General features: G+C 29.7%; 1 protein-coding gene across 1 annotated transcript in view; it reads left to right on the plus strand.

The window, feature by feature from the left end:
- LOC109599848 (acetylcholinesterase-like) overlaps positions 1-25,141 on the plus strand; it is a 148,370-nt gene extending 123,229 nt beyond the window's left edge. Inside the window, exons 3-7 of the mRNA XM_049966408.1 lie at positions 10,584-10,665; positions 14,282-14,638; positions 14,701-16,004; positions 17,340-17,516; positions 24,659-25,141. Of these exons, the coding sequence (XP_049822365.1) occupies positions 14,298-14,638; positions 14,701-16,004; positions 17,340-17,516; positions 24,659-24,786 (1,950 nt within the window). The 5' untranslated portion in view covers positions 10,584-10,665; positions 14,282-14,297 and the 3' untranslated portion in view covers positions 24,787-25,141. The remainder of the gene's footprint in view (positions 1-10,583; positions 10,666-14,281; positions 14,639-14,700; positions 16,005-17,339; positions 17,517-24,658) is intronic.

Here is a 25,141-nt window from a genome sequence, read left to right on the forward strand (position 1 = left end):
TTCCAGTCACTAATATTTAATATTTAAATAATTAATATAATAATTGAAATTTTTAATTATATTATTCTAATTATAATTAATATCATTACTGTATTATAAGTATTGAAATCATTATCTACAAATGTGTATTCATTGAAGTTAAGTCGAAACTACTTAATGAATTGTAAGTTTTTAAAGTAAATACGTTGTTGTAAATTTTTTAACTTAATTTAACCTCCGTGAGTGAGCTTGTAATTTAAAATTTTGAAATTGTTATGTTCAATTTTTTATGTATCTACTATATTATATAAATCTTTATCTAATGAATGTTTGGGATGTAAATATTTGATAATACGATTATTATTACTCAATACATCCGATAATCATATAAATTGTCATTTTTGTTTTTGAGTATATGTTATTCAAGATGTCACGTCTCTTTGAAACTATGTTAGTTTTTACTAATATTTATAATATTTATATTATCTGAATTAAAATATAAAGGATGATTGATCTAACATACTCAAGGGTACTTTATGGAAACAAAAAGGTATTAATTAAGACTTGAACTACTTTTCTAATTGAATTTGAACAAAATCTGATTTTCGGTTTTGCTGGCGGTTACACCCTATATATTTCCAATAAATAATAATCTTAATTGTGTATGAGTTCTTAATTTTTCCCAAAAATCTTGACAAATTTCTGATGTAACTAAAATATCTGTAAAGTCACCAATTTTCATGCTGGTTGAATTTTGACATATTATTTGTTAATTATGGGCCATCTTACAAATAAATTATTAGTACTCCTAAATTTTATAGAGTGATTTTCGTTATATTTGTGATTTTAAAAATCAATAACTTTGTTATTTTCAATGGAACACCCTTTAAATTTCCTATACATGAAATAAATATTAACACAACTACTAAAAATTTTAGTTAATAATAATTATTAAACAAAATTACTACTTCATGGATCATTCGAGAAATACGAAGTGTTGGAAAATATGGAACATTGTCATTGTTTTTATTCATTCAACATTTTCTACAAATAAATCGTAATTATTTTAACTGTTATGTTGAATAATGTTATCTGTTAAATAGAGAAATGGATAACTGCGTTGATAGAGTTCAATTATTGAATAAATTCATTCGAATTGTTTTATTTCGTTCAATTCATATTTCGATACAGTAGTATTAATAGTAGTAAATAGTATTATAATATCAGTAGTAACAGTTTAAACAATCGAAATTGTTAGCAAATAATAACCAAAAAAAGTTAGTTGTCTATCAAATAATTCGAATAATAATCATATATTTCAATGGCTTTTATTCGACAATTCCCATCTATAATTTCATAATATTAATTAAAATATTATATTCAATGTGATTATTTTAATGATTATTAATTAATATTTTACCAGAATGTTATTTATAAATATTAAAAATATTCGTTGCAAATGTGTTTCCATTGGAGCAGGATGTAAACTACTTAATAAATCATAACTTTCGAAAGCAAACGTGCCGATTATCCTCGGTATGGTGAAAGTAGCCGAACATCTGGCCGGAAAATGATCTTCGATGGCGAAAGCGACGAACATAATCTCGAAAGCTTTACAAAGTAACTTTGACCTCCGTGAGCTTGTGATTTAGCCCCCGCGTTATTTATCGTCGACCTTGGAGGACGCCGTGATCCTATCCATCCCGTTTCGGCGCATCTATATTCAAAGGACCCGATCAGGGTTCCCGGTTTGCGACCATGAACACATGTGTCGACCACTGAAAATTTTATCAACTTATTTTGCGATCCTTCCAGATTTCCGATGTAGGTTTTTATGCGCCGTTTAGAGGCCCCGACATCAATCGACGAATTTCCAAATGAATAAGTAAGAATTGGTGTTTATGATTCCGCGAACGGCGTTCACTTTATTGCCGGCCCGATGAGTCGGGTGGCGGTGCCGAAAGTTCGATCTGATTTAATCTAATCGGGGGGTAATTTTGAACCGAAATTGTCAAGTCAAGCGGGCCATTTCTCTGTAAACTTTTGAGCGTAGTTTCGACTTTGGTTTTGGTTGTGGTGTCAAAATGTATTTACAAAGGTGACACCTCACGTGTTCATTTGTTGACAGATTAATCCCTTTCAAGAACAAGACAATGCCTTTCTCATCATCTCTTTAAGCTAATGGTGGGGCTTATATCCCTTGAAAGTAATACTTTGAAGGGTGCATTAACGAAAATTTTAAGAAAGTTTCAATTTTAACATATTCAACCAGAAATTCAAAATTTTTAACTTAATAAATAAGAATATTTTTTATAAAAACTATTAAATATTAATTTGATAATAAATCACGACGTCGTAAATATATTTAAAAATGTAGTTTACAACATAACTAAATATTTTCATTTGAAATAATAAATGTACAATGTGGAGCAGCCAAATGGAATAAATTAATTATTTCAATCATTAAGATTAATGTTACTTTTTGAAATAAATTTTAAACCAACAACCTTTTTTAATGTAAGATGAAGAGACCTTAAATGGTATCACCAGAACTCCTACTTCTAATTTGTATATGTGAGGGTTGCAATTAAACTCAAAGGAGGTTCAATAGATTTTTTAAGGCTACCATATCTTATTCTAAAATTAAAGTATTTTGGAATTTTTAGGAAAATTTGCTCAATAATTAAACTAATGAATTAAATATTATTAATAAATATTTATAATTTATTGTTTATATTTTTAAATAAAATACTGAAAATCATATACATATGTTAATTGGGAATAACAAATATATAATTATCATTTATTAATGAACATTTTAATATGCAACAAAAAATTGAGTTAATCTAACCTCTACTGTAATTTAAAACACATTAGACAGTTTTTCCTAAACTGTTTTAAATTTTATGAACTTTTAAAGTTTAAAACTTCTAAAACCATTAAGTACATTTACAACTTTTAGGATTTTAAATCTGTAGGTTTATGATGAGTTGGTAAATAAATAAAAATTGAATATGTAATTTATTTAAAAATTATGCATTATTTTGTACAACTTTATGGATTCATAACTTTTTACAAATATATATAAACATTAATATAATCTTCGGAAATTACTTTCAATCATATTAATTTTGATATCATGCATTTATATTAGTAAAATCATGATGTTTCACAGTTATGACTGTTCAATTTTATTATTTTAACGGTTTGAATTTATAAATAAAATTCATAATTTACATATGTATTAAATAGGTTAACAATCAGGCATTTATATTTATTTCATTCAGATATTGATGAAATTTGAATTTAAAAGTACATATTTCATGAAACAATTTAAATTTATTTATAATAAAAAATAGATTTGACATATTATTGTTAATAAATTTTAAGTAAATACGATATTAATAATAAATTTCAATAATTAATATAAACATAAATGTTTTAGAATTGAATAGAAAATTTTAGATAAAAAATATTTATTCTAGTAATTTGATAAATTATTATTATGTTTCAACATCATACAAGTATTTCTTGTAAACTGTAAGATAATACAAATTGGTTGCAGGATATATTAAAATTAATTAATTTAAATTGAATATGTAAATGTAGAAGAATTTAGAATTACTTTAAAAAATATTATAATAAAAATATTTATTATAATAATAGTATTTTATACTTTTATCAATAATTAAAAATGATAAAGAATAAAATTTATTTAAGATAAGTAAGATACTCTTATTTTTAGAAATATTTGATACATAAAACAAATTATATTTTTATTATGCACTAACTTCATTGAATATATTATTAAATAAATTATAATTTAATTAAATACATACTAGTGCATACAGAATAAAATAAAATATATCTTATTTATGAAAAATTGAAAATAAATAATAACAAGTATTATTTAATATATTTAAGTAGATTTTTTAAAACATTTGTTATTAAAAATAATAATAAATAATTTTCTTATTATACATTCAGTATATTTTTTTATTAATTTTTATCAATTAAGTGCTGACTGAGTTAAAATTAATCAGTATAAATTAAACATATATAAATATAGAAATTATTAGAATAAAATACAATTTTACGATTTTTATCAATTATATATTAGTTGCTGACAATTAAAATTAATCAATATAAATTAAACATATATAAATAGAGAACTTATTAAAATAAAATACAAAAATATATCAAAAATATTTATTTCATTAATTTGATAAATATTTACCTGTAATTAAAAATAAACAAGCATAAAAATAAGTAAGATTTTTTTTATTTTTAAAAATATTTGCTACATAAAATAATAATAAATTATATTTTTAATATGTACCAACTTGGATATATTTTTTTAATTACTTTTAACCAAATAAATATTAGCTATTGAAAACAATTAGAATTAATTAAAGAAAATTATATAAATAAATTTAGAAAATAGAAAATTTTATGTAAAAAATATTCTAATACTAACAATTTATGAATAATAAAAAGTAAATAATAATAATCTATTTCTGTATAATTGTGGTAAATTATGTTTTTATCATGTTCAAACTTTCAAACAATAATATAAATTGAGTTTATCAAATTTTACTTATTTTTTATTATTTATTTAGAATGTTTTCTAAGGCTTACCTAATAAAATTAAAAAAGAGCATAAACAAATTCATTATATCAAATATTTAAAATGTTAATAATATCAACACATATACTAAACTTCCCTAAAAAAGTTCAGCAAAGCAATAACGGTTAAACCGAAGAAATCCATAAACAATAAATACATCGATTATCAGTAAAACACTCGATATAAAAAAAACCTTTTCATAATACCGGGCGCCTTTGCGTTGAAAGGAAAAAAAATTAAGAAAACTTTTATATCTCCCACGGAGATGCCGTTTTCTGTATTCAGTGCTATTAAAAGCGAGGAAGTAATATATTTGAGCAAAGTTGGATCCTCACAAAGCCAATATAATTCCGTGTAAATAGCTTTTTATATAAAATATGGGTCGTGCAAAATCAAGTTCGATAAACGAACCGACTAAGAAGGAAACAGGGCTGTACTTAAAATGCTTCGGCCAATTTATATTCAAATGATGGCGTACGAAACCGAAAGGGGAACAGAAGGACTAAACATTCCTGCATAAATATCGATTCGTGATTCTTCCTTGGCGGGATTTCATACTTCTGACTTCTGGATTTGTGGGTCGTGTTAATTGCTTATTTGGGTGTTCCGAAGGATTGATTAGGTAGTGACGTTGTGGTGGTAAGAAATCAGTGTTGAGCTGAAGGTCGATTCCCATAACCATAAATTATAGTCCACTTACCGATTATAAGTTCTCGGTAAATATTGGCTTTGCAACAATTTATCATTATTTTCTTGTGCCATTATGAAAAAGCCAATACTTTAACCTTAACGATCAATAAAATTTGAGATGATTTATTATTAATGCCTCTTATATTAAGACCTTTACAGTCTAACGAGGTCTTCAAATTATAATAACGTTTACATTGGATATATACAAACACAATATTGAATGTGACATTTTAGATTATTGCAGCCTTGATTAAAGATTCATATGAAAATATTGTGGTAACTAATCTTTCATTTCCTTAATTGTGTTATTACAATGCTGACAAGTTGTTAACAATTCAAAGAAATCGATTATTTTTTCACATCCACATTTACTCATTCTGAAGTTTATTTCTCAGTTAATTACAGTACAAAGTAATGTGGTATAGTAGGACAAATCAATAAATACAATTTATAGCTAAGTTAAACAAGAAGTTAAAAAAATTGGTAGGGATAATTTTAATGGCATACATTAGGTCTTTATTGCCCGGTTGTTATCATAAAATGTTGAATAATAATGCCTTTGGAATTAACATCTCAAAGTTTTTTGCTAAAACACGCGATGAATTTTATATTCACACAGATAATCCGCTACTTGAGCAACTCATGCAACGGATTAAGAGTTTCCAACAGGGAAGACGACGGGTATGGATTATTCCCCGTTATTAATTTACCATATCTTAGAATTTAATAAAATGAACGAAGATTAAAACAGTAATTACTAAACATCTATTTACTATGACATAAGCTCTACTCGACGTTAAACTGGCAAGGAAATTGATTTTTCATTAAGACCGACACAAAATTTAAAACGTTAAAGGAAAATAACATTTTCGAAGCTTATGAATCTTTAATCCAATCTTGACAAGAACCGCCCCTTAATAAGATAGAAAGAAACCAATTTGCAGCAATTAAAACTTGTTCACTTTGGCCAACGTTAATTCCCGATAATTGAATGCAATTTTCAAATCGGATAATTCGATTAAAGCCTTCCAATAAGGCAGTTCATTTGGATTCAACAAACAGTGGATAATTTCGTCTTTCGGTCGACACAACCGTCAAAATCAGCTCACTGTAATTAAATTACTTGTTCTGGTTATTACTTAATTTTTGCATTAATTCACCAATATTAATTGGGAATTATTGAACGTTGATTGTTCCGGTTATTACTTAACTTTCTGCATTAATACAACAAATATAAATTGAGAACTATTGACTGTGATTTAATTAACTAATATATTTTGTGAAATTGCAGAGTAATTAGTGCATTTAGTTAATTGATTGTACAATAGAACGTCAGTACAAAGCAATACAATATAACAGTGAATAGATGTAATCTAAATTATTATCAATTACCACAATAATTTACCTTAAGCCAAATTACATTTATAAAATATGACTATATGTATTTGTTGTCTAATGTAATATATAAAAGTATGTCCCTTTGTGTGCTTTACTGTATTTTTTCTCACAATTAACTATTTTAACAAGTATTTCTTTTAAAGTAAAGCATTTAAATCAAATTTCCTATTTTGTAAAATACTATTACTTAATTGACCTTATAATACTACACAATATGTCTTAATTTTAAACATATGTAATAAATTTTTCTATTAGTTTTGAATAATTTCAAAGTTAAACTTTTATTAACAAAAACTGTTTTTAATTAAGATTTAGGGTAGTTTTAAATTTAAAAATGCTGTGGAATATTTTTCATTTTTTTGTCACGATAATTCGAAAATTAGAAAAATAATAAGAAAAAATTAAAAAGCATGGTTTCATAAACTAAAACTACTTTTAACAATAAATGCTGGTGTTAATAATAATTTACAGAAATTATTATTATTATTATTATTATTATTATTCCAGGAATTCAAAAAAAGAATTATTCATTTTCAAATTCAGAAATGTCTCATAACATAAATTAGAATTTACAAATAACTATTTTTTTTCAATTTGAAACTGTTAAAAATTTTATATTCAAAAATGTTATTTTTTATATTTTTTTCTGAGGACTACATAATTTATCTAAAATTAAAAAATCTATATTTAACAGTATTAATTAATTAATAAAAAAATAAATGGATATTTTTTCTAAATTAAACTACTAAAATGAATAATTTTAGAGCAAAACTGTCCCCAAAAAATAATTTAATTAAAATTTATAAAAAATATTTTTGAATGAATAAATTTAAAATTTCCTATTCAAAAAATGAAACAGAATGATTTTATTAATTTTTGCTGAAAAGTGCAAAATAATTCGATAATTTAAAAATTATGAAATAAATAAAAATAAATAAAAGACATACTGTTTTCCTCTATCTCATGAATTAAAAATAATATTAGGACTCCAAAAAGGAAATAAATTAAGATTTTATTAATTTTTATGTTTTATCGATTTTATCGATTAATCAAAAATTAGGTTTTTTATCATATCATATATATAAAATGGATAGAAACTACACGAAAATTTTTGAATAATATTTAATAAGAAAAATTATAAAGCATGATTTGTTTAATTCAACTACAAAAATAGAAATGATTTATAAAAATTATTCATTTTTTTAATTAATTTCAAATAATTAAAAAAAGTTGTAATAATGAATTCATAATAAATTTAATTGCGAAATATGCGAAAAAATCGAAAAATCAGAAAATAGTTAAATTACAGAAATTATTTATTTTCTTTACGTAATTTTTAAAAATTTAAAAAAAAAATGTAATATTGTGTTAATTATCAGGCTAGTTTTAAAAATTGTAGTAAAAAAGATTTTATTAGTTTTCTTAATATTAATAATAAATTAATGATTCAATTTTTTTTTCATTAGGATGTCTAAAATTTTTTTTTTTTTTCAAATTAAAAAATCCAAATCCAATAATGGGTAGAAGTTTGGGTTTAATAATGCAAAAAGTGAAATATTATAATAAGTGGAATATTTTCATAAGAACAGCAAATCATAGTATTTTTACTCGTAAAAATAAGAATTATTTACAAAATTTCTAAAATGTAAAGAAATAATAATAATAATAAATTCGTAATCATTTTCATATAAAAAATATTTTTCATTGGGATCTAAATTTAAATAAATTTTAAAATTTTAAATTAAACTACTCTACAAACAAGAACCATTTGAAGCTAAAATTTAAAGATGGACTATAATGTTATTTTTTTATAAATATTTTTTTGAGAATTACACGAAAAAATCGAACATTTAAAAAATAGTTTAGTAATATGAAATTATTTAAAAAAATTAGAACACTACACATAACAAAAATTGGTTCGTTTTAATTATGAATTTGTGGAGAATTAATAAATAAAATAAATAATAATAAACTCAAAAATGGAGGTGAAACATTAATAATAATCTAATATATATATATATATATATATATATATATATATATATATATATATATATATATATATATATATATATATATCATATTTTCACAACAAATAGTCGTGAATACAAGATTAAAAATCATGATAATAACAAAATGAATAATGATAATAATAAAATGAATATTTAATATTTGTATTCATAAAATTTCCAAAATTTGAAAAAAAGATGAACTTGTAAAAATTTAATTTGAAAAATAGTATAAAAAATGTTTTTCATTGGGATCTATAAAAAGAAAATTTTAAAATTAACAAAATGGTCATTTTCCAATGACTGCATATTTAAATTAAGAAATTATTAATAACCCTAAATGTGCATAACGTAGAAATGAATTAGGGAAACTTCTCTTCTCAGACAAGCAGAAGTTGCAAAGGACATGCGGGACCTATTATCACATTACTCATGTAATAATCAGCAAGACTGACACTATGATTTAGGAGGACCCTAAATGCGCCTATTAAAGTATATATATACGACACAAAATGGTTGTTAAATGAGCTAGTTTGCAGCTGAAAGTTTACCACCAACCAGGGCGACTATAAATAAACTGTTATCACATAACTGAAATACCCTGCTTAATAACTTTACTATTAACCACAAATAAAAGTTGCTTATTTAGCAAACTTTGCATATTAATTAATTAATTAAATTTCGGTAGTATATTCGAAATTACCGCAACAAGATGGTTAATATAGTGTAATGGTTGAACTTGTTCAAGCCTACTTATGCCTACCACTATAGTTCATTCATTTTAAGAGTCGAGTGGATTCTGCAGCAAAGTTGGCTATTTCAACCAATTAGAAAGAATACTTTAACATGATAATACGGGCCCTTATTCTACCCTAACGTGTTTAATTTTTAAATCGATACAAAAAGCTTTCAATTTAAATATTATGTTTGAAAACGTTAACGTTTTAAAAGAACTACTGCACATACAAAACGTATTTTTAGCCGTGAAAATCATTATTTCGGGAAAGCCGTGAAAATGTCAAGTGATAATTTGAAATTCCAATAGAGCGAAACCGTAGATATATTAAACATTTCCGTGAAAAAAATCGTTAACGCGCGTGCCTTATCTCATTACGATCTTATCAGCTACGCCCGGATTTCTGTTCAGACCAACCAGGATTTACTGAAATGCCTCCAGTGCCAACCGACATATTTCGGATGTTCGCCCTCCCAATTTATTCTTATGTGAAATTTTAAGCCTATTCGTTAATTAATTGGAATAAAGGGGGGCAGACATTCCCCGGATCGTTCCGGTTAAGAATACAACACCTCGCATTTCTCGCTTAATGTTTCTGACAATCACAAACTACTAAAGGAATTGTACTAATTATATTTCAAATGATTAATGAAATAAAATACGATGTGGCTCATTTAAAATGGTAATATTCCTGTAACTTTTTTTTATTATTCGATTTTCATAAAAATGAAATGAATGTCACAAAGAGGTCATTATATATTATAATATTTTCATTGTCAAAAAATATGAAAAATTGCTAAAAATCATTGAAATATAGATTGGTGTATAAAAAAATTACTGTATATGAATAAGCCTATGACAAAATTTTATTATATTACATCTATAGATCAGTAAACTGTGAAATAAAATGACAAAAAGACTCTCAGATAATCAGATACATTGGTTCTTACAGACAGATTATTTCTTAGTATCACAAAGACTGACAGATTCAATTTTTTATTTAAAACAAATCTCACCAAAAATGACATATTATCTATTATACATTAAAATCGAATTACAAATATAAAATTTGCAGGCGATGTTTCCGTCTTAAATGAGACACTACACATGAAATAAGTTATGTAAATAGAATTTTCTGTTGCAGGGTTTTGGGCTTCTAAATACAGCAGCCCTCATCTAGCAAACAAATATGCCACCACACGTTCCATATTGTTGACAATTATTATGTAAGTTCTATTTTTTAATTAAGTTGTTTAGTGTGATAGAAATAGTTAACTAAAAAACTATGTTTCGAAATATATGTAAAAAATGGGAGTCATTATTGTAAACACTGTATGTTTACAATAATGACAATTTTACTTTGAATTAATAATACAATATAAAGTATATTATAATAAAATTTGATACGAACACTCTTAAGGATAATGTTGATTATTCTAAAGAACTAGTATATTATAACATTTAGTAACTGCAATATGATAAACTAGTTTATTTTAATATATTTCATATTTATTAGAAAATATTAACTGCTTGAATCAAAATTTTTAATATAATTTATCATTTTATATTAAATATACAGATTTTAAGATGAAAAGTAAGGTTTCAAAAAAAATTAAAATAGGCAGTTATAGAGGCTGCCGATAGAAGTGAAAACTTCATGTGAATCATATTTATATTATTTTTTATTATTCAAATATATTACGGGCTGTACAAGATCATAATAAATAAAATGTAAACGGTTCTTCAATTAAACGATTCAAATAATAATAAGACATTGAACTAAATCCATTCAATTTCACTTCTAATATATACACAGCACTATACATCAGCTACATAGCTACAGATATACTCCTAGCATGTCGGTGACTCGAACCCATAAGATTTCCCCTAGCAAAAAGTGTTATATTTTTTTCAAAAATAAGTACTGCTCAAATTTAATTGTTTTCATATTTTTTGTCTTTATACATTGTAAGGTGGAAAGTAAAATTTCAAATGAAAACAATATTAAGTAAATTTATTTATAAATGTAATATTTATGTGTTTAGTATTTAATTGATTGTTCACAAATATTCAAAAATGTAGTATCCACTGAAAATTGAAGTGCATATTTAAAGAAAATGTTAATTATTCTAAAGTACTAGAATATTATAACGTTTAGTAACAACGTATGTTTCATCATTATTAAAAAATATGATCTGGTTAAATCAAAATTTTTTAAAATATTTTATCATTTCATTAAAGGTACACATTGTAACATTTCAAATAGAAACAACATTTCATTTATTAAATTTTAGTGTAAAAATTACATATTTAATATTTAATTGATTGCTAATCAATATTATTCAAAAATGTGTTATCCAGTGAAAATATTGTTGATTAAAGGTACTAGAATATTATAATGTTTAGTAACCTCCATATATTTCATTTATTAAAAAAATATGAAATGCCCAAATCAAAATTTTATTCATTCATTCAATTCATTTTATTATGATACATTTAAGATACAGATTATAAGATGAAAACTGAAATCTCAAATAAAACAACATGAAGTAAATCCATTTATAAATTTTAATATAAAATTTATGTTTGTTATTTAATTAACCAATATTATTAAGAAATGTAATATGTATAATGATAATTATTCTAAGGTACCAGAATATTTAACATTTGCTTAATGCAAAGTTGCTCTCCATATATTTCGTATTTAAAAATACATATGAATGCTCAAATAAAGATTTTTAAATATTTTTTACCATTTAAAATTTAAATGTCAAATCGAAACAACACCAAATAAATCCATTTTTAAATTTTAATGTAAAAATTATACGTTTGTTATTTAATTGACGGTTGACCAATATAATTAAAAAATGTAATATCCCTTGAAAAATTTGAGGTGCACACTTTTAAAGATATTGATAATTATTCCAAGGTACCAGAATATTATTACATCTGGTTAATGCAACAATTTTTTTTAAATATTTGTTACCATTTTACATTAAATACACAGACTTTTTAATTTTAAATCGGAACAAAATATATCGATTTATAAATTTTAATATAAAAATTATACGTTTGTAATTTTCTTGATGATTGACCAATATTATTCAAATATATGGTAAACCCTTGAACAAATTGTGCACACATTTAAAAATATGGTGATTATAAGATTTAGTTAATGCAACATAAATCATAACATAACTTTTATTCTAATATTTATATATACGTATTTCCTATCATATTCATAATAAATATGAGTGCTTAAATAAAATTTTTTAAATATTTTTTAGTATAAGATAAAAACTAAAATTTCAAATCGAAACAACGAGTCAATTTATAAATTTTAATATAAAAATTATAAGTTTGTAATTTACTTAAAGTTGACCAATATTATTCAAAAATGTAGTATCCCATGAAAAAGTTGAGTTATATACACAAGATAAAGATAATATTAATTACATAATAATTAAAAATATACATTATACACAGAAAAATTAAGGTGCACCCATTTATGTTGGTTATGTTGAATATTCTGTGCTCTCATAAATATTATAACGGTAGTAACTAATATTATATAATACAGCTTGATACTAATATTTAATATTTATTATTTTTGTGTGTTACATATTAAATTTGGGATTATATGGTTATTGCAAATGTATTTTCATATGCAGATAGTTTTATTACATCCAAGTATCACTCATACCTGTTTTAAACGTATAAATTTTAATGCATACTTTAATTTGCATATGTACGAATTTGAAGGTAAAACGCATTCATAACATACGAAACACATTGAAGTCGGGTTTATGTTCCCATAAAACTTGACAGAATATGGGACACGGGAATAAATTTCCTGTAGACAATATTATAATCAATGCGTTTGCATATTCAGAACAATGGGAGTGATACGTGACAATGGGAAGTAATGGTCTTAACATTGTTTGATATCAATATGTAACATTTCAGATGGAGGCTTAGATAACCTTGAATACTGCGTGCTTGTTGGTTATAATTTTATTTTAAGTAAGACTCATGGGGTACTTTATGCAAAAGACATGTTTGAAACTATTCTCCCATTTATAATCAATTTTAATCTTGGCCCTAATTGTCTCTAATCAACTCATAAATTTCGTTATCTTCAAAACTTTCACCGTAAAATCGAATACCGAATTTAATTGGGCAACTGAACGATTTCCATATTAGATTAACATCTAAGTCTAACATTAATTGATCGAACTGGAACAATATTGGATATGGGGTGGTGGGATATTTCCTGTTGGCGCGGCACGCCGACCAGGAACGGCAATAGGGGTAACAGGGACTTGGATGTTCATCCGCTTGCATATAACTCATAAACCTGGACTCCGGCCGGTCATCTGGCATTATCCCAGGTCTCCAATTAGCGGACCTGCTCTGATTGTAATTAGTGTAGTACTAGATCCAGTTGCCGGCGGCGCTCTCTCATTTGCTATTGTACAACGCTCTAATGGGATCATGTTACCTATGCTCATGAGTCTCGTCCTCCCACCACCCCCATTCAACCCTGTCGAGCCGCCAACGCTTCGTTCCAAGTTACGCCTCTTATCCAGGTTTATTGTTCTGGTCTAAGTACGAATAAACAGCATAAAATATAGCGAACTGGAATGCGATGCGAGTGAATGCTTTCAACGTTCAGCGTTGCTGTTGTGTGAAAGAAATCGTTGAAGTAAATGTTTCGGGACCCTCGCATCCGTCCGTTTCTACTCGTATTTATCTGTTTTGTTTTCTGATTTACGTATCTCAACTGAATTTAAAATAAACAAATGTTTGCTTGTAATTTATAAAAAAAAAATTGTTTTACAGTTCCTCTCTTGAAGCAATGTCGGCGGTACCGTGGAGCGCATGGCTGCTGGTCGGCATCCTGGTGCCGGGATGTGTCCCGACGCCGCACCGCGGCCGTCACCATTCGCCGGAGCCGCACGCCGAGGCCTACCACATGTCGCGCGACCCCTTCGACCCCCACCGCGATTCCGAGGAGTTCCGCAGAGACGCTCCCGACGACAAGCGCGAGTTCACGCGCCGCGACTCCGACGACGATCCCCTCGTCGTGCAGCTCAAAAAGGGCAAGATCAGAGGCGTTACGGTGACGGCGGCGACCGGCAAGAAGGTCGACGCCTGGATGGGTATTCCGTACGCGCAGAAACCTGTCGGAAACCTAAGGTACTATCACCACATTCCCTTCTTAGGTAAAGTATTTACTAACCGTAAGTGTTCAATTGCAGATTTCGCCATCCCAGACCCGTGGAGAAATGGGAGGGCATATTAAATACCACGACGCAGCCAAACTCCTGCGTTCAAATCATTGACACCGTCTTCGGTGATTTCCCGGGTGCCACCATGTGGAACCCGAACACACCTCTGAGCGAGGACTGCCTCTACATAAACGTGGTGGTGCCGAAGCCGAGGCCCGTGAACGCCGCAGTGTTAGTTTGGGTGTTCGGAGGCGGTTTCTACTCGGGCACAAACACTCTAGACGTGTACGATCACAATATTATAGTATCTGAGGAGAACATTATTTTAGTGTCGATGCAGTATCGGCTCGCCTCGTTGGGTTTCCTGTATTTCGGAACGTCCGACGTGCCGGGCAACGCGGGTATGTTCGACCAGATGATGGCCCTGCAGTGGATTCGTGACAATATTGCAGCCTTTGGCGGCAACCCTAATAACATCACGCTTTTCGGTGAATCGGCTGGTGCTGTATCTGTATCGCTTCATCTGCTTTCTCCACTATCGAGGAATTTGTTCTCGCAAGCCATTATGGAGTCTGGCAGTGCCACAGCACCTTGGGCGATCATATCCAGGGAAGAAAGTTTGTTGAGAGGGCTTCGTCTGGCTGAAGCTGTGGGCTGTCCCCACGAAAAGAGCGATCTAAGCGCCGCAATAGAATGTCTTAAAAAGAAAGACCCCATAGAATTGGTGAATAACGAATGGGGCACCTTAGGTATTTGTGAGTTTCCTTTTGTACCAGTCATAGATGGAGCCTTTTTGGATGAGCATCCGGTGCGGGCTTTGGCCAATAAAAACTTCAAGAAAACCAACATCCTCATGGGATCCAACACGGAAGAAGGCTACTATTTCATACTTTACTATTTAACTGAGCTGTTCAGAAAAGAAGAAAACGTCTACGTTAACCGCCAGGAGTTCCTTCAAGCAGTAAAAGAACTCAACCCCTATGTGAATGCGGTCGCCAGACAAGCCATCGTCTTCGAATACACCGACTGGCTGAACCCTGACGACGCGGTGGCCAACAGAAACGCTCTCGACAAAATGGTCGGGGACTATCACTTCACCTGCAACGTGAACGATTTCGCACACAGATATGCAGAAACCGGCAACAATGTTTACATGTACTACTACAAACACCGAACGGTAAATAATCCGTGGCCGTCGTGGACCGGTGTGATGCACGCGGATGAAATAAATTATGTGTTCGGAGAGCCCCTTAACCCCACAAAGAGTTACACCGCACAGGAAGTGGACTTGAGTAAGCGGATTATGAGATATTGGGCGAACTTCGCTAAAACTGGTATGTGGGACTGGTGCATGCGGATATTGAATTCTGCATGTTTTAATTATAAATACCTGGTTATACTTCAGATGTCACATGTTTTATTCATTAAATCATTTTCAAGTTATACATTTTTAATGTTAAGCTGTTCAAAATCAATTGTAATTTACATTAGAATAGTCAGTGACAAAGTAAATATAACATCAAGAAGGGGGAGTTCACATTTAATAAATACATAAATAAATTTTGGTAAAACATAGATGTTATAGCAAGGAGGAAATTAAATATCAAAAATTTCATATTTTTTTATTATTTTTTTAGTAAGGTTTGTGTTTGTCCATAGACATTACCTAAACAGTCCCTCGGTATTGAATCAATGAGGTGGTCTATTTCCTCTTGTGATATAGTATCCCACTTCCTATCTTAGGACATCCAAAATCTGTGGGAGCTATCCAAACATGTGTTATGGGTGAAAGGTTGGAGGATGTGGCTAGCCAGAGTATCAGCTTCACAAATGTCTCTTCAAAAAAGTTAACATGGGGTCGAGCATTGTCTTGCTCAAATATTGGATCCCGGAGCCGATTAATGTGAGGAAAAACACACGGCTCCTCTACTTCCTGAAGATAACATTGCGCTGTCATGATGTCACTAATAAACCCTAAAGATGATCTACTTTCATACCATAACGTCCATTGTACAGTGTCCTGTCGCTCAACATCAAACTGAGGTTGACGTCTTTCCCCCCGACGTCGTCGGACTATTTTTCATCCCTTCTGTCCATCCAAGCAGAATCGGGATTCATCAGAGAAGACGACTTAATGCCATTCTACATTCCAATGTTATCGTTCTCTACACCACTGTTGTCTTCATTACTCAGCGGTCGCAGGTAACACAATGCAGCAATCCAAATGAACTTATATAGTGGTAAACCATTCGGACACTTACAACATACCCCTGATCTCCTAACCACTCATCAGTCTTAGTGATTTCATTTGACGTCCGGTGTCAATTCTTCTCCGATTGGGCATTATCAAATCACTCTTGGCAACATCTCATAACAGTAGTTGGATTTCTGTTAGTACGATTACCGATCTTTAGAAATTCACTAAGCTGGAGATAAATTTCTTTAAATTGTGATAAAAAAAGTTTACTTGGGAAAACTTATACCAAACGTTACCAAATTTTAATCGTTTACACCGTACTATAACATATATGTTCAACCAAACAATATTAAATTTGAACACCCTCTTCTTATTGTTGCAATTTCTTTGTCAGTGAGTATATTTTGATTTAATTTTCTAATAACTTAAATAAATTATTTCCATTCATTTCATGAATGATATTTTCTCTTAGGTAATCCAAGTTTGTCACCCAATGGAGTATGGACGCCTACCTTCTGGCCTCTGCACACTGCCTATGGAAGAGAGTATTTGACATTAGACGTGAATTCCACAGCCACAGGACGTGGACCAAGGTTAAAGCAGTGCGCCTTCTGGAAGAAATACCTACCTCAGCTTCAACAACTATCAGGTACACTTGTGGACGGCCCCACCAAAAATTACACCAATCAATTTGATTGGCACACTAGCTTTTATCAAAATCCTTAGAATTCCATGTAAATACTTATATAAAAATATCTCCAAACTAAACGAGATGCAGAAGTTTTATTCAGCAAAGTTACGAAGGAGATTTAAATAACTCAGTCTTCAGAAGCTAGTCTGCCAAAATACAATGGGGGAAAGAGTATCTGCGTCCCAGTTTCTTAACAAATTTTGCACCTGACTCGCACGATTCCACAGCACTGGGTTATTCATCAAGCACAACAAAAATAAAATGTAAAGTGGTTATAAAGAAGGAAACAAACAATTATATAGAATAGAGGAGGCAAATTACTCCGTTGAAGTGCCCAAGGAAAAGTTTATGAGTGTATGTTTAATTAACAACGGGAAAGAAGGCGAACAACAAAGGGGCAATTCAGAATTAGGAAAACATGAAACAAGTAAATTAGTTGTTCATAATATACCTAACTACGAATACTTTGCGAAAATTAAGTTCTACTGCAATCGTCGCAGAAATCACATGAAATCCAATTTTGTGCCTTGAAAATAAAACAGTAGGCTGTAATTAAGTTGTCAGTAGTTTTATTGTTGAGTTAGTTGGATATTTACTTTGATATTCCTTTTTTTGTTACGTTATATGATACACTTAAAAATTGTCAATTACTTAATCTTATTATTATAATTTTTTGTTGTTTATTTTAATTTATATATTATATTTTGTGTCATTTATTGTTAGTTGCATGCTTTTTTTTTGTAATTGTCTTATAGTAAATAAATTTATGTTCTATGATTTTGTTTAATTCTTTAAATATTATATATACAGTGGTGGAATAAAGTATGGGATATTTTTAAAAATAGGATTGTTATTCCCTGGGATGTTTCATATCTGTTGTAATGGTGTTAGGCAAATTCACTAGTTTGTATTTACCGTTCGGTATACTAGTATAGCAGCGTTTTTTGTTTAGGTCTTTTTATCGGATACGTTTTTAGACTTGGAAAGAAGTATGGAATATTATTTTATTTACAGTCAATTTCAACATTCTTAACAATTTCGGTCGGATTCATCGTAATAATGCTTAAAGACGTTTATTTTTCACTTCAATTTATGAAAGTAGTTGAACTTTATGAAAGTGGACGAACGCAATAAGTCGTGCCAAAAATAGTATATATTACTCAAAGTGCCGTTTCGAAGATTTTGTGTAAATTCCGCACTCAATGAGGTGTTGAAAATCGACAACCACAAAAAACCTCTCCTAATATAGACAAAATTATAAAAAGGCTCTCCCTCAAAGATCCTCGCAAAACACCAAGACAAATAAATCACAGAGGATATTTCAACGCAATATAGTCTAGATGTAGCAGAACAGTAAGAAATAGCCTTAATGTTGTGGCACTACATGGTTGAACTGCAGTTAAAAACCACTGCTAACAAAAAAAACAGAGGGTCTTGTCTGGTATTTGAAAAATTGCACTTGTCATGGACTCAGAAAAATGGAACAGTGTCCTTTGGAGTGACGAAAGTAAATTTAATTTGTTTGGGTCGGATGGCAGAAGATTAATCAGACGGTCAGTGGGGCAACGATACGTTTGATTGCAGGGGAGGAGGTAAACAGATCGTTTTCAATACACAGACATATTGGGAAACATCATGTTTCCATTTGCCGAAGAAAAGATCCACTTAGTTCAACAAGACAACGATCCTAAACACGTGTAAATTATTAAAAAGTGGTTTCTAATAAGAAATTTAACTGTGCTTGAATGGCTGTCTCAGTCCACTAATTTAAATACTATAGAGCACATTTGAGAAGTATTAGACCGAACAAAATATATCAAAAGCAAACAACAAACGTCTTCAAATTAAACAGAAGCAGTGGCAACAAATATCTGTTGGCCAGGAACTAGTAGATTCTATACCTAAAATATGCCAAACAGTGAGAGAAGCCAAAGGCTGTGCCACAAAATATTGATATATTTGAATTATTGTTATTTTTTACGAATACTAATAAAATATTCCATACTTTTTTCCAGGCCATTTGGTCTGGTTTTTTTTTTAAGTTAAAAACGTGTGAATATAACGATAATTGTGATTAATGGGCCTATCATATACTAGATTAAATTTGTTCATATTTATTTACTACATAATAGAGAAAACATTAAGTAACAGTTATAAAAAGTAAATAAATATTCCTTGCTTTTTTCCACCACTGTACTTATTTAAGTACGTTTTAATTTATTTTTAATGAGGTAAGTGCTTTTTACACTGTGAGTACAAACAAAATTCAAACCTGCAAGTTAATAATAAACTAAAAAACTTATTTTTTGATTAAAAAAAGGAGATGGTAAAATTAAGAATATAAAGGAATAAGTATACAAAAAAAATGTATAAATATGAGGAACTAAATCGGGGATTTAAAACAGGGATATTGTGCAAACAAATCCACTTTTGAGCAAATATGCATACGGATTACTGAGAGAAGCTTATTTATATTAAACTAAGTTCGGAATTCCCTGAAAGCAATGGTGGATAAAACGAATCCAGGTTAAGATGAAATTTCATTTACATAAGCCGTTATTTCGTTGAAGATGTTCAACAAATAAAATCTATTTTCCTAAAATCTTCATAAAATACATGTACCGCTCCAAATAATCGTCGGTGGATGTTCGAAACAAACTGTATTTATTAATTTTTACTTTATTTAAACGTCCATTGTTTTATACTCGGTTGTCGTAAATCAAGTGGGAGTAAGTGGATTAAATAAGGAAGTATCCTGGATAATCCAATCCGGGAGTTATTTTTATTTGAAACCCGGAAAGGGGATACAACGTTGCATCGAGAAGAATTCCGGCTAATTAAGGAACATTGGCCTAATGGTTTCGGATTTGTTGGGAACATCTGAGGTCGATACGTTTCAGACTGCATAATTTTTACATTAGGGTCAGCCATTTGGGCCGAAATTAAATTTATCTTAATCAGATTTCCGAATGGAACATAAGAATCGACCTTATTATAACCGGAGCACTGTTAACAAAGATTTAAAATACAATAGGGCAATTCTGTATCTTCAAACTGTGAATTGCTTTGTTAATTATTGTAATTGTTTGTTTCTAAAGTGCAAAACTTTGCCTCAGATTGGTCGGCTTACATTCAAATTAAATTTAAATGTCATGTACTCCCGTAGCAGCAATCAACGTTTTAATTTCTGCATCACGAAGAAAGAACAAGCAGATAAGAATCAGAAAATCAATAAGCATGCAGGCGGATCGCGACGAAACTGTGTGCCCGTTAAATTTTATTTAAGGGACAAGAAACATGAATTCGATTTGTGGCCTATATATATTTAAGTGGTCGCATTTGCGACCCATAACACAATAGGGACAGTGGTCTGGCCAATGCCGGACTGGACCGGAACATCTCCTGGGAATGCGGAACGGTTTTTTTACTGCCTGCTTCTAGAATACGACGCCTAGTCCCAATGATCGCTTGCTGATATATTTGTTGGTAATGTTTTCAGTGTTTACAGACACGAAATTAATATTTAATATTCCTGATAAAACATTTTCCAAGTTCTTATAGAAAAAAACTACTAGACAAAAATAATCTGAAAATAGTTTAAGACTAACTTTCTTTAGATTAGTTAAAGAAGTTTCAAAACCATGAAAATGTAATAGCATAGAAAGAAATCAATATTCACTCAGATTACACAGGCCAACAGACATTTTCGTGCGAACGATTTTTCTTCTGTTCTTAGTTATTTCTCGGGTACAGATTTCATAATAGATATTCATTATTCATTCATTTCATGTATCAGATCTAGTATTTAAGATAAGCTATACTTATAGTTTTAATTTTTAACATTAACTTTTTCTAATGGCTTCGATTGTTGTTAAAAAAAGAAAAATATATAAGGTTAAATATTTATTTCAAAAAGTAGTTACATATTCTTGAAATCTATTATGGGGTAAAATTTATTGACACTTGGAAGCTATATTATTTTCATTAACTTTAGACGCAATTAATTGATTCAGGCTTCTCAGGAAGACTGCTGAAGAGTGGAATGGGTAACATTGTTAAATTTAGGTCATTGTATTGTTCCGTCGTTCTTAATATCTATTATACAATAAAATTTATTGGTACTTAGTTACAATTTAAAATATTTCTATAATTTTCTTCATTAGACGTTGATATATCTGTACTACCCTCCGGTGGCACAGGAAGACTTCTGAAGGATGGAAGGGATTACAGGTCTTATTACTAAATCTAAACTACGATATATTCATCTGATACTCTTGCTGAAATCTTCCACAGTAGCCATACAGTCTTTGACAACCATTGAGCCATAATCTTTATTGGTACTTGAATAAAGTATATTATTTTCACTTGGAAGACTTCTTTGAGACGTTCTCGTTTCTTATGAGATCTGTAGGTGGCCAATCGGCAGCTCAGGAAGAGGGCTGAATAATGAAATGGTTTACGGGTCTTATTTCTAAATCCAGGCAGGGTTATGTTCATTTGGCACTCTCGCAGAAGTCATATAGTTGGACCATCGTCCTTAATATCTATTGTACAATAAAATTTATTGGTACTTATTTATAATATATATTTTTTACTTCATATTAATTCAATTAATTCAGAAGAGTTCTTTGTGAAGTTCTTTCTGTTTAAAATATTGAGGAATGGTTAAATCTGTTTCGAAGACGTTGTTTGTGAACGTTGATATGTCAGTACTCACCTCCGGCAGCGCAGGAAGACTGCTGAAGGATGGAATGGGTTACAGGTCTTATTGCTAAACCTAAAGAGCATATGTTCATTTGGCACTCTCACTGAAATTCTAACAGCAGTCACGTGGTTTAACCATTGTTCTTAATTATGCAATAAAATTTATTGGTAATTGGTTACAATATGTATTTTTTACTTCATATGGTGCAATTAATACAAAAAAAGTCCTTTGAGAAGTTCTTTCTGTTTGTAATATTGAGGAATTCTTAAATCTGTTTCAAAAGCACTGTTGTTTTCTTCATTAGATGTCAGTACTAACCTCAGGCAGCGCAGGAATGCTGCTGAAGGATAGAATGGGTTACAAGCTTTATTGCTAATTCTAGAGTGGGATATTTTCATCTGATACTCTTGTTAAAATCTTCAACCCCAACCATGTGGATCTCCTTGATATATATTATGCGATAATATTTATTGGTATTTGAATAAAATAATTTGGATGCAAATAATTCTGAAGAAGTTCACGTTTCTTATGAAATCTTCCTTTTATTACTGATTAAAATATAGAGAGATTTTTAAATTTGCTTCAAAAATACTACATCGGCAGTTCAGGAAGAGTGCTGAAGGATCTAATGGATTGCAGGTCTTATTGCAGGATCTAGACAGGATTAAGCTCATTTAGCACTCTCGCTGAAGATTCTAACAGGAATTATGTGGTTATACTATCTTCTTTAACATCTATTATACAATATAATTTATTGGTACTTGGTTACAATATATAATTTTTATTTCATTTCAATGCAATAAATTCAGAAGAATCATTCTGTTCAAAATATTGAGGAATTATTAAATCTGTCTCAAAACATTGATGTGTCTATACTACCCTCCAACAGGTCAGGTTGACTGCTGAAGGATGGAATCAGTTACAGGTCTTATTGCTAAATGTAGACTAGGATAAATCCATCTGATACTTTTGCTGAAATTTTCAACAGTAGCCATATGGGTATCTTACAGTCCTTCACATCTAATATGCGATAATATTTATTAATATTTGAATAAATTATATTATTTTCACTTATTTTAGATGCAAGTAATTCGAAAGATTTATTTGAGAAGTTTCTTATGAAATACTCCAGATCTTGCTGATTAAAATATTGAGGATTAAATCTGCTTCAAAGATACTGTCGTTTTTTTCATTGTACGTTTTTTGCAGTACAGAAAAACTTCTAAAGGTTATCCCACCCCTAATACGTATTCACCACATCCATAAAAAAATCTATACAAAATAATATTTTAGTCACGAAAACTCAACATACTGAGATAGGTAAAAGAGAGCCGGCTTAATCATAAAGAATTTTAGGTATATCTGGAAGTATAAAGTTTTGATTTTATCCTCAAAAGTTATCTTCATTTCTTTACTTATGCTTTTACTCAATTAGCCTATATCTGAAAAAAATAGAGATGAAAGGAGAAATATAATTTCATTTGAATACATCCTGTACAATATTTTGTTGATCTGGTTTATGTTTCTGTCATAATTGTTTCTATTAAACCAACTTTAGTAAAAAAAGAGTTTGTTAGTTAAAGCTTTAAGCCAGAAATTAATTATACTAATTATAAGCATTTATTAAATGGTGTTCTGAATTGGAGAATCAAAAAATCAGTCAATTATTAGTAGACCAATTAATCAAAATCATTATTCAATAATTTTAATTAAAAACAAGCCTATTTCAAAACCGGCATGAAACTTCGTAGTAATTAGGATCAATCTGTAATGGTTGAGTTCCTAATTAAATCTGTCTTGCAGTTCTAAACATCAATAAAACACCACACTCCGGTAACTCCAGAACAAATACCCGCTTTAAGTTTTCCAGCAATGAACATCCTGTCTCTATATGGCACAATGAGCAAGATAAAGATGGATTAAAGCCAAACATTGGTAAAGTCGGAGCGCTGCAGGATATTTGGCATGGAATTGTTAAATCAACAGGATTAATATACAATGAAATCTCTTTCTATCCGAACTATTTGCTTATATTGGGCTTGGGTTTATGTCGCGTTGCGCCAGTAACATGTGTCCTTAAAGCGCATTGTCGGTTACTACAAACAACGTCGTTATGACCGCATCAGCTAAAATAAGGATAATTGATCCTACAAAGTCATAATCATGACATAGAAAGATAAACTGTGTTTAACGTGTCAACAGTAATGCGATGAAATATTTGATAGACATGAATAATTAATACGTGCGGTGGCCAGAAACGATTTCGTGTGACGATAACGCGGATTACCTACAAAAATGCCATTTAAATTGAATGGACAACACACAGTACACGAATAAAATTAGAATTCAATCAATTTTCTTATTCCCCCCAGCACTAACACCGTATTTGTTTCAGTGGAACTACAAAATCAACCGTCAAAGAAGGATTGCACCAACAGCTCAAGATCTCTCCGCTCCAATTGGAGCGTGCTGATTCTAGTGCTAGCTGCACTGGTAGGAATGAGACGTACACCTTTACAATAATCACCGATTAGAAGAAAAATTTACCTTAAGGCGCTGTAGACAAGCGCCAATATCTAGTATTTGTCTGGAAGATCAATTATGAAAAAAATTGTCTTGGAATGGATTAGACTTCTGCTTTTTGCTGCGTAGAAACAACATGTACTGCTTTGATATACAGGGTGTGTTGCGGGATTAGGTGACTTATTTGAAACGGAAGAGATGTTGTAAAGTGAATATTTTCAAATGAGCCCCTATTTTCCCTGTAATATCTTTGAATGTAGGCTAAAATATGACAACTAGATTAATAGATGTAAGCTTTCTATAATCTTTTATATGGGTTTAATTTTTAAACTTAAGACATGTACAAATAACTCAA

Source organism: Aethina tumida, chromosome 4 (genome assembly GCF_024364675.1).
Source record: "Aethina tumida isolate Nest 87 chromosome 4, icAetTumi1.1, whole genome shotgun sequence".
Taxonomy (NCBI): domain Eukaryota; kingdom Metazoa; phylum Arthropoda; class Insecta; order Coleoptera; family Nitidulidae; genus Aethina; species Aethina tumida.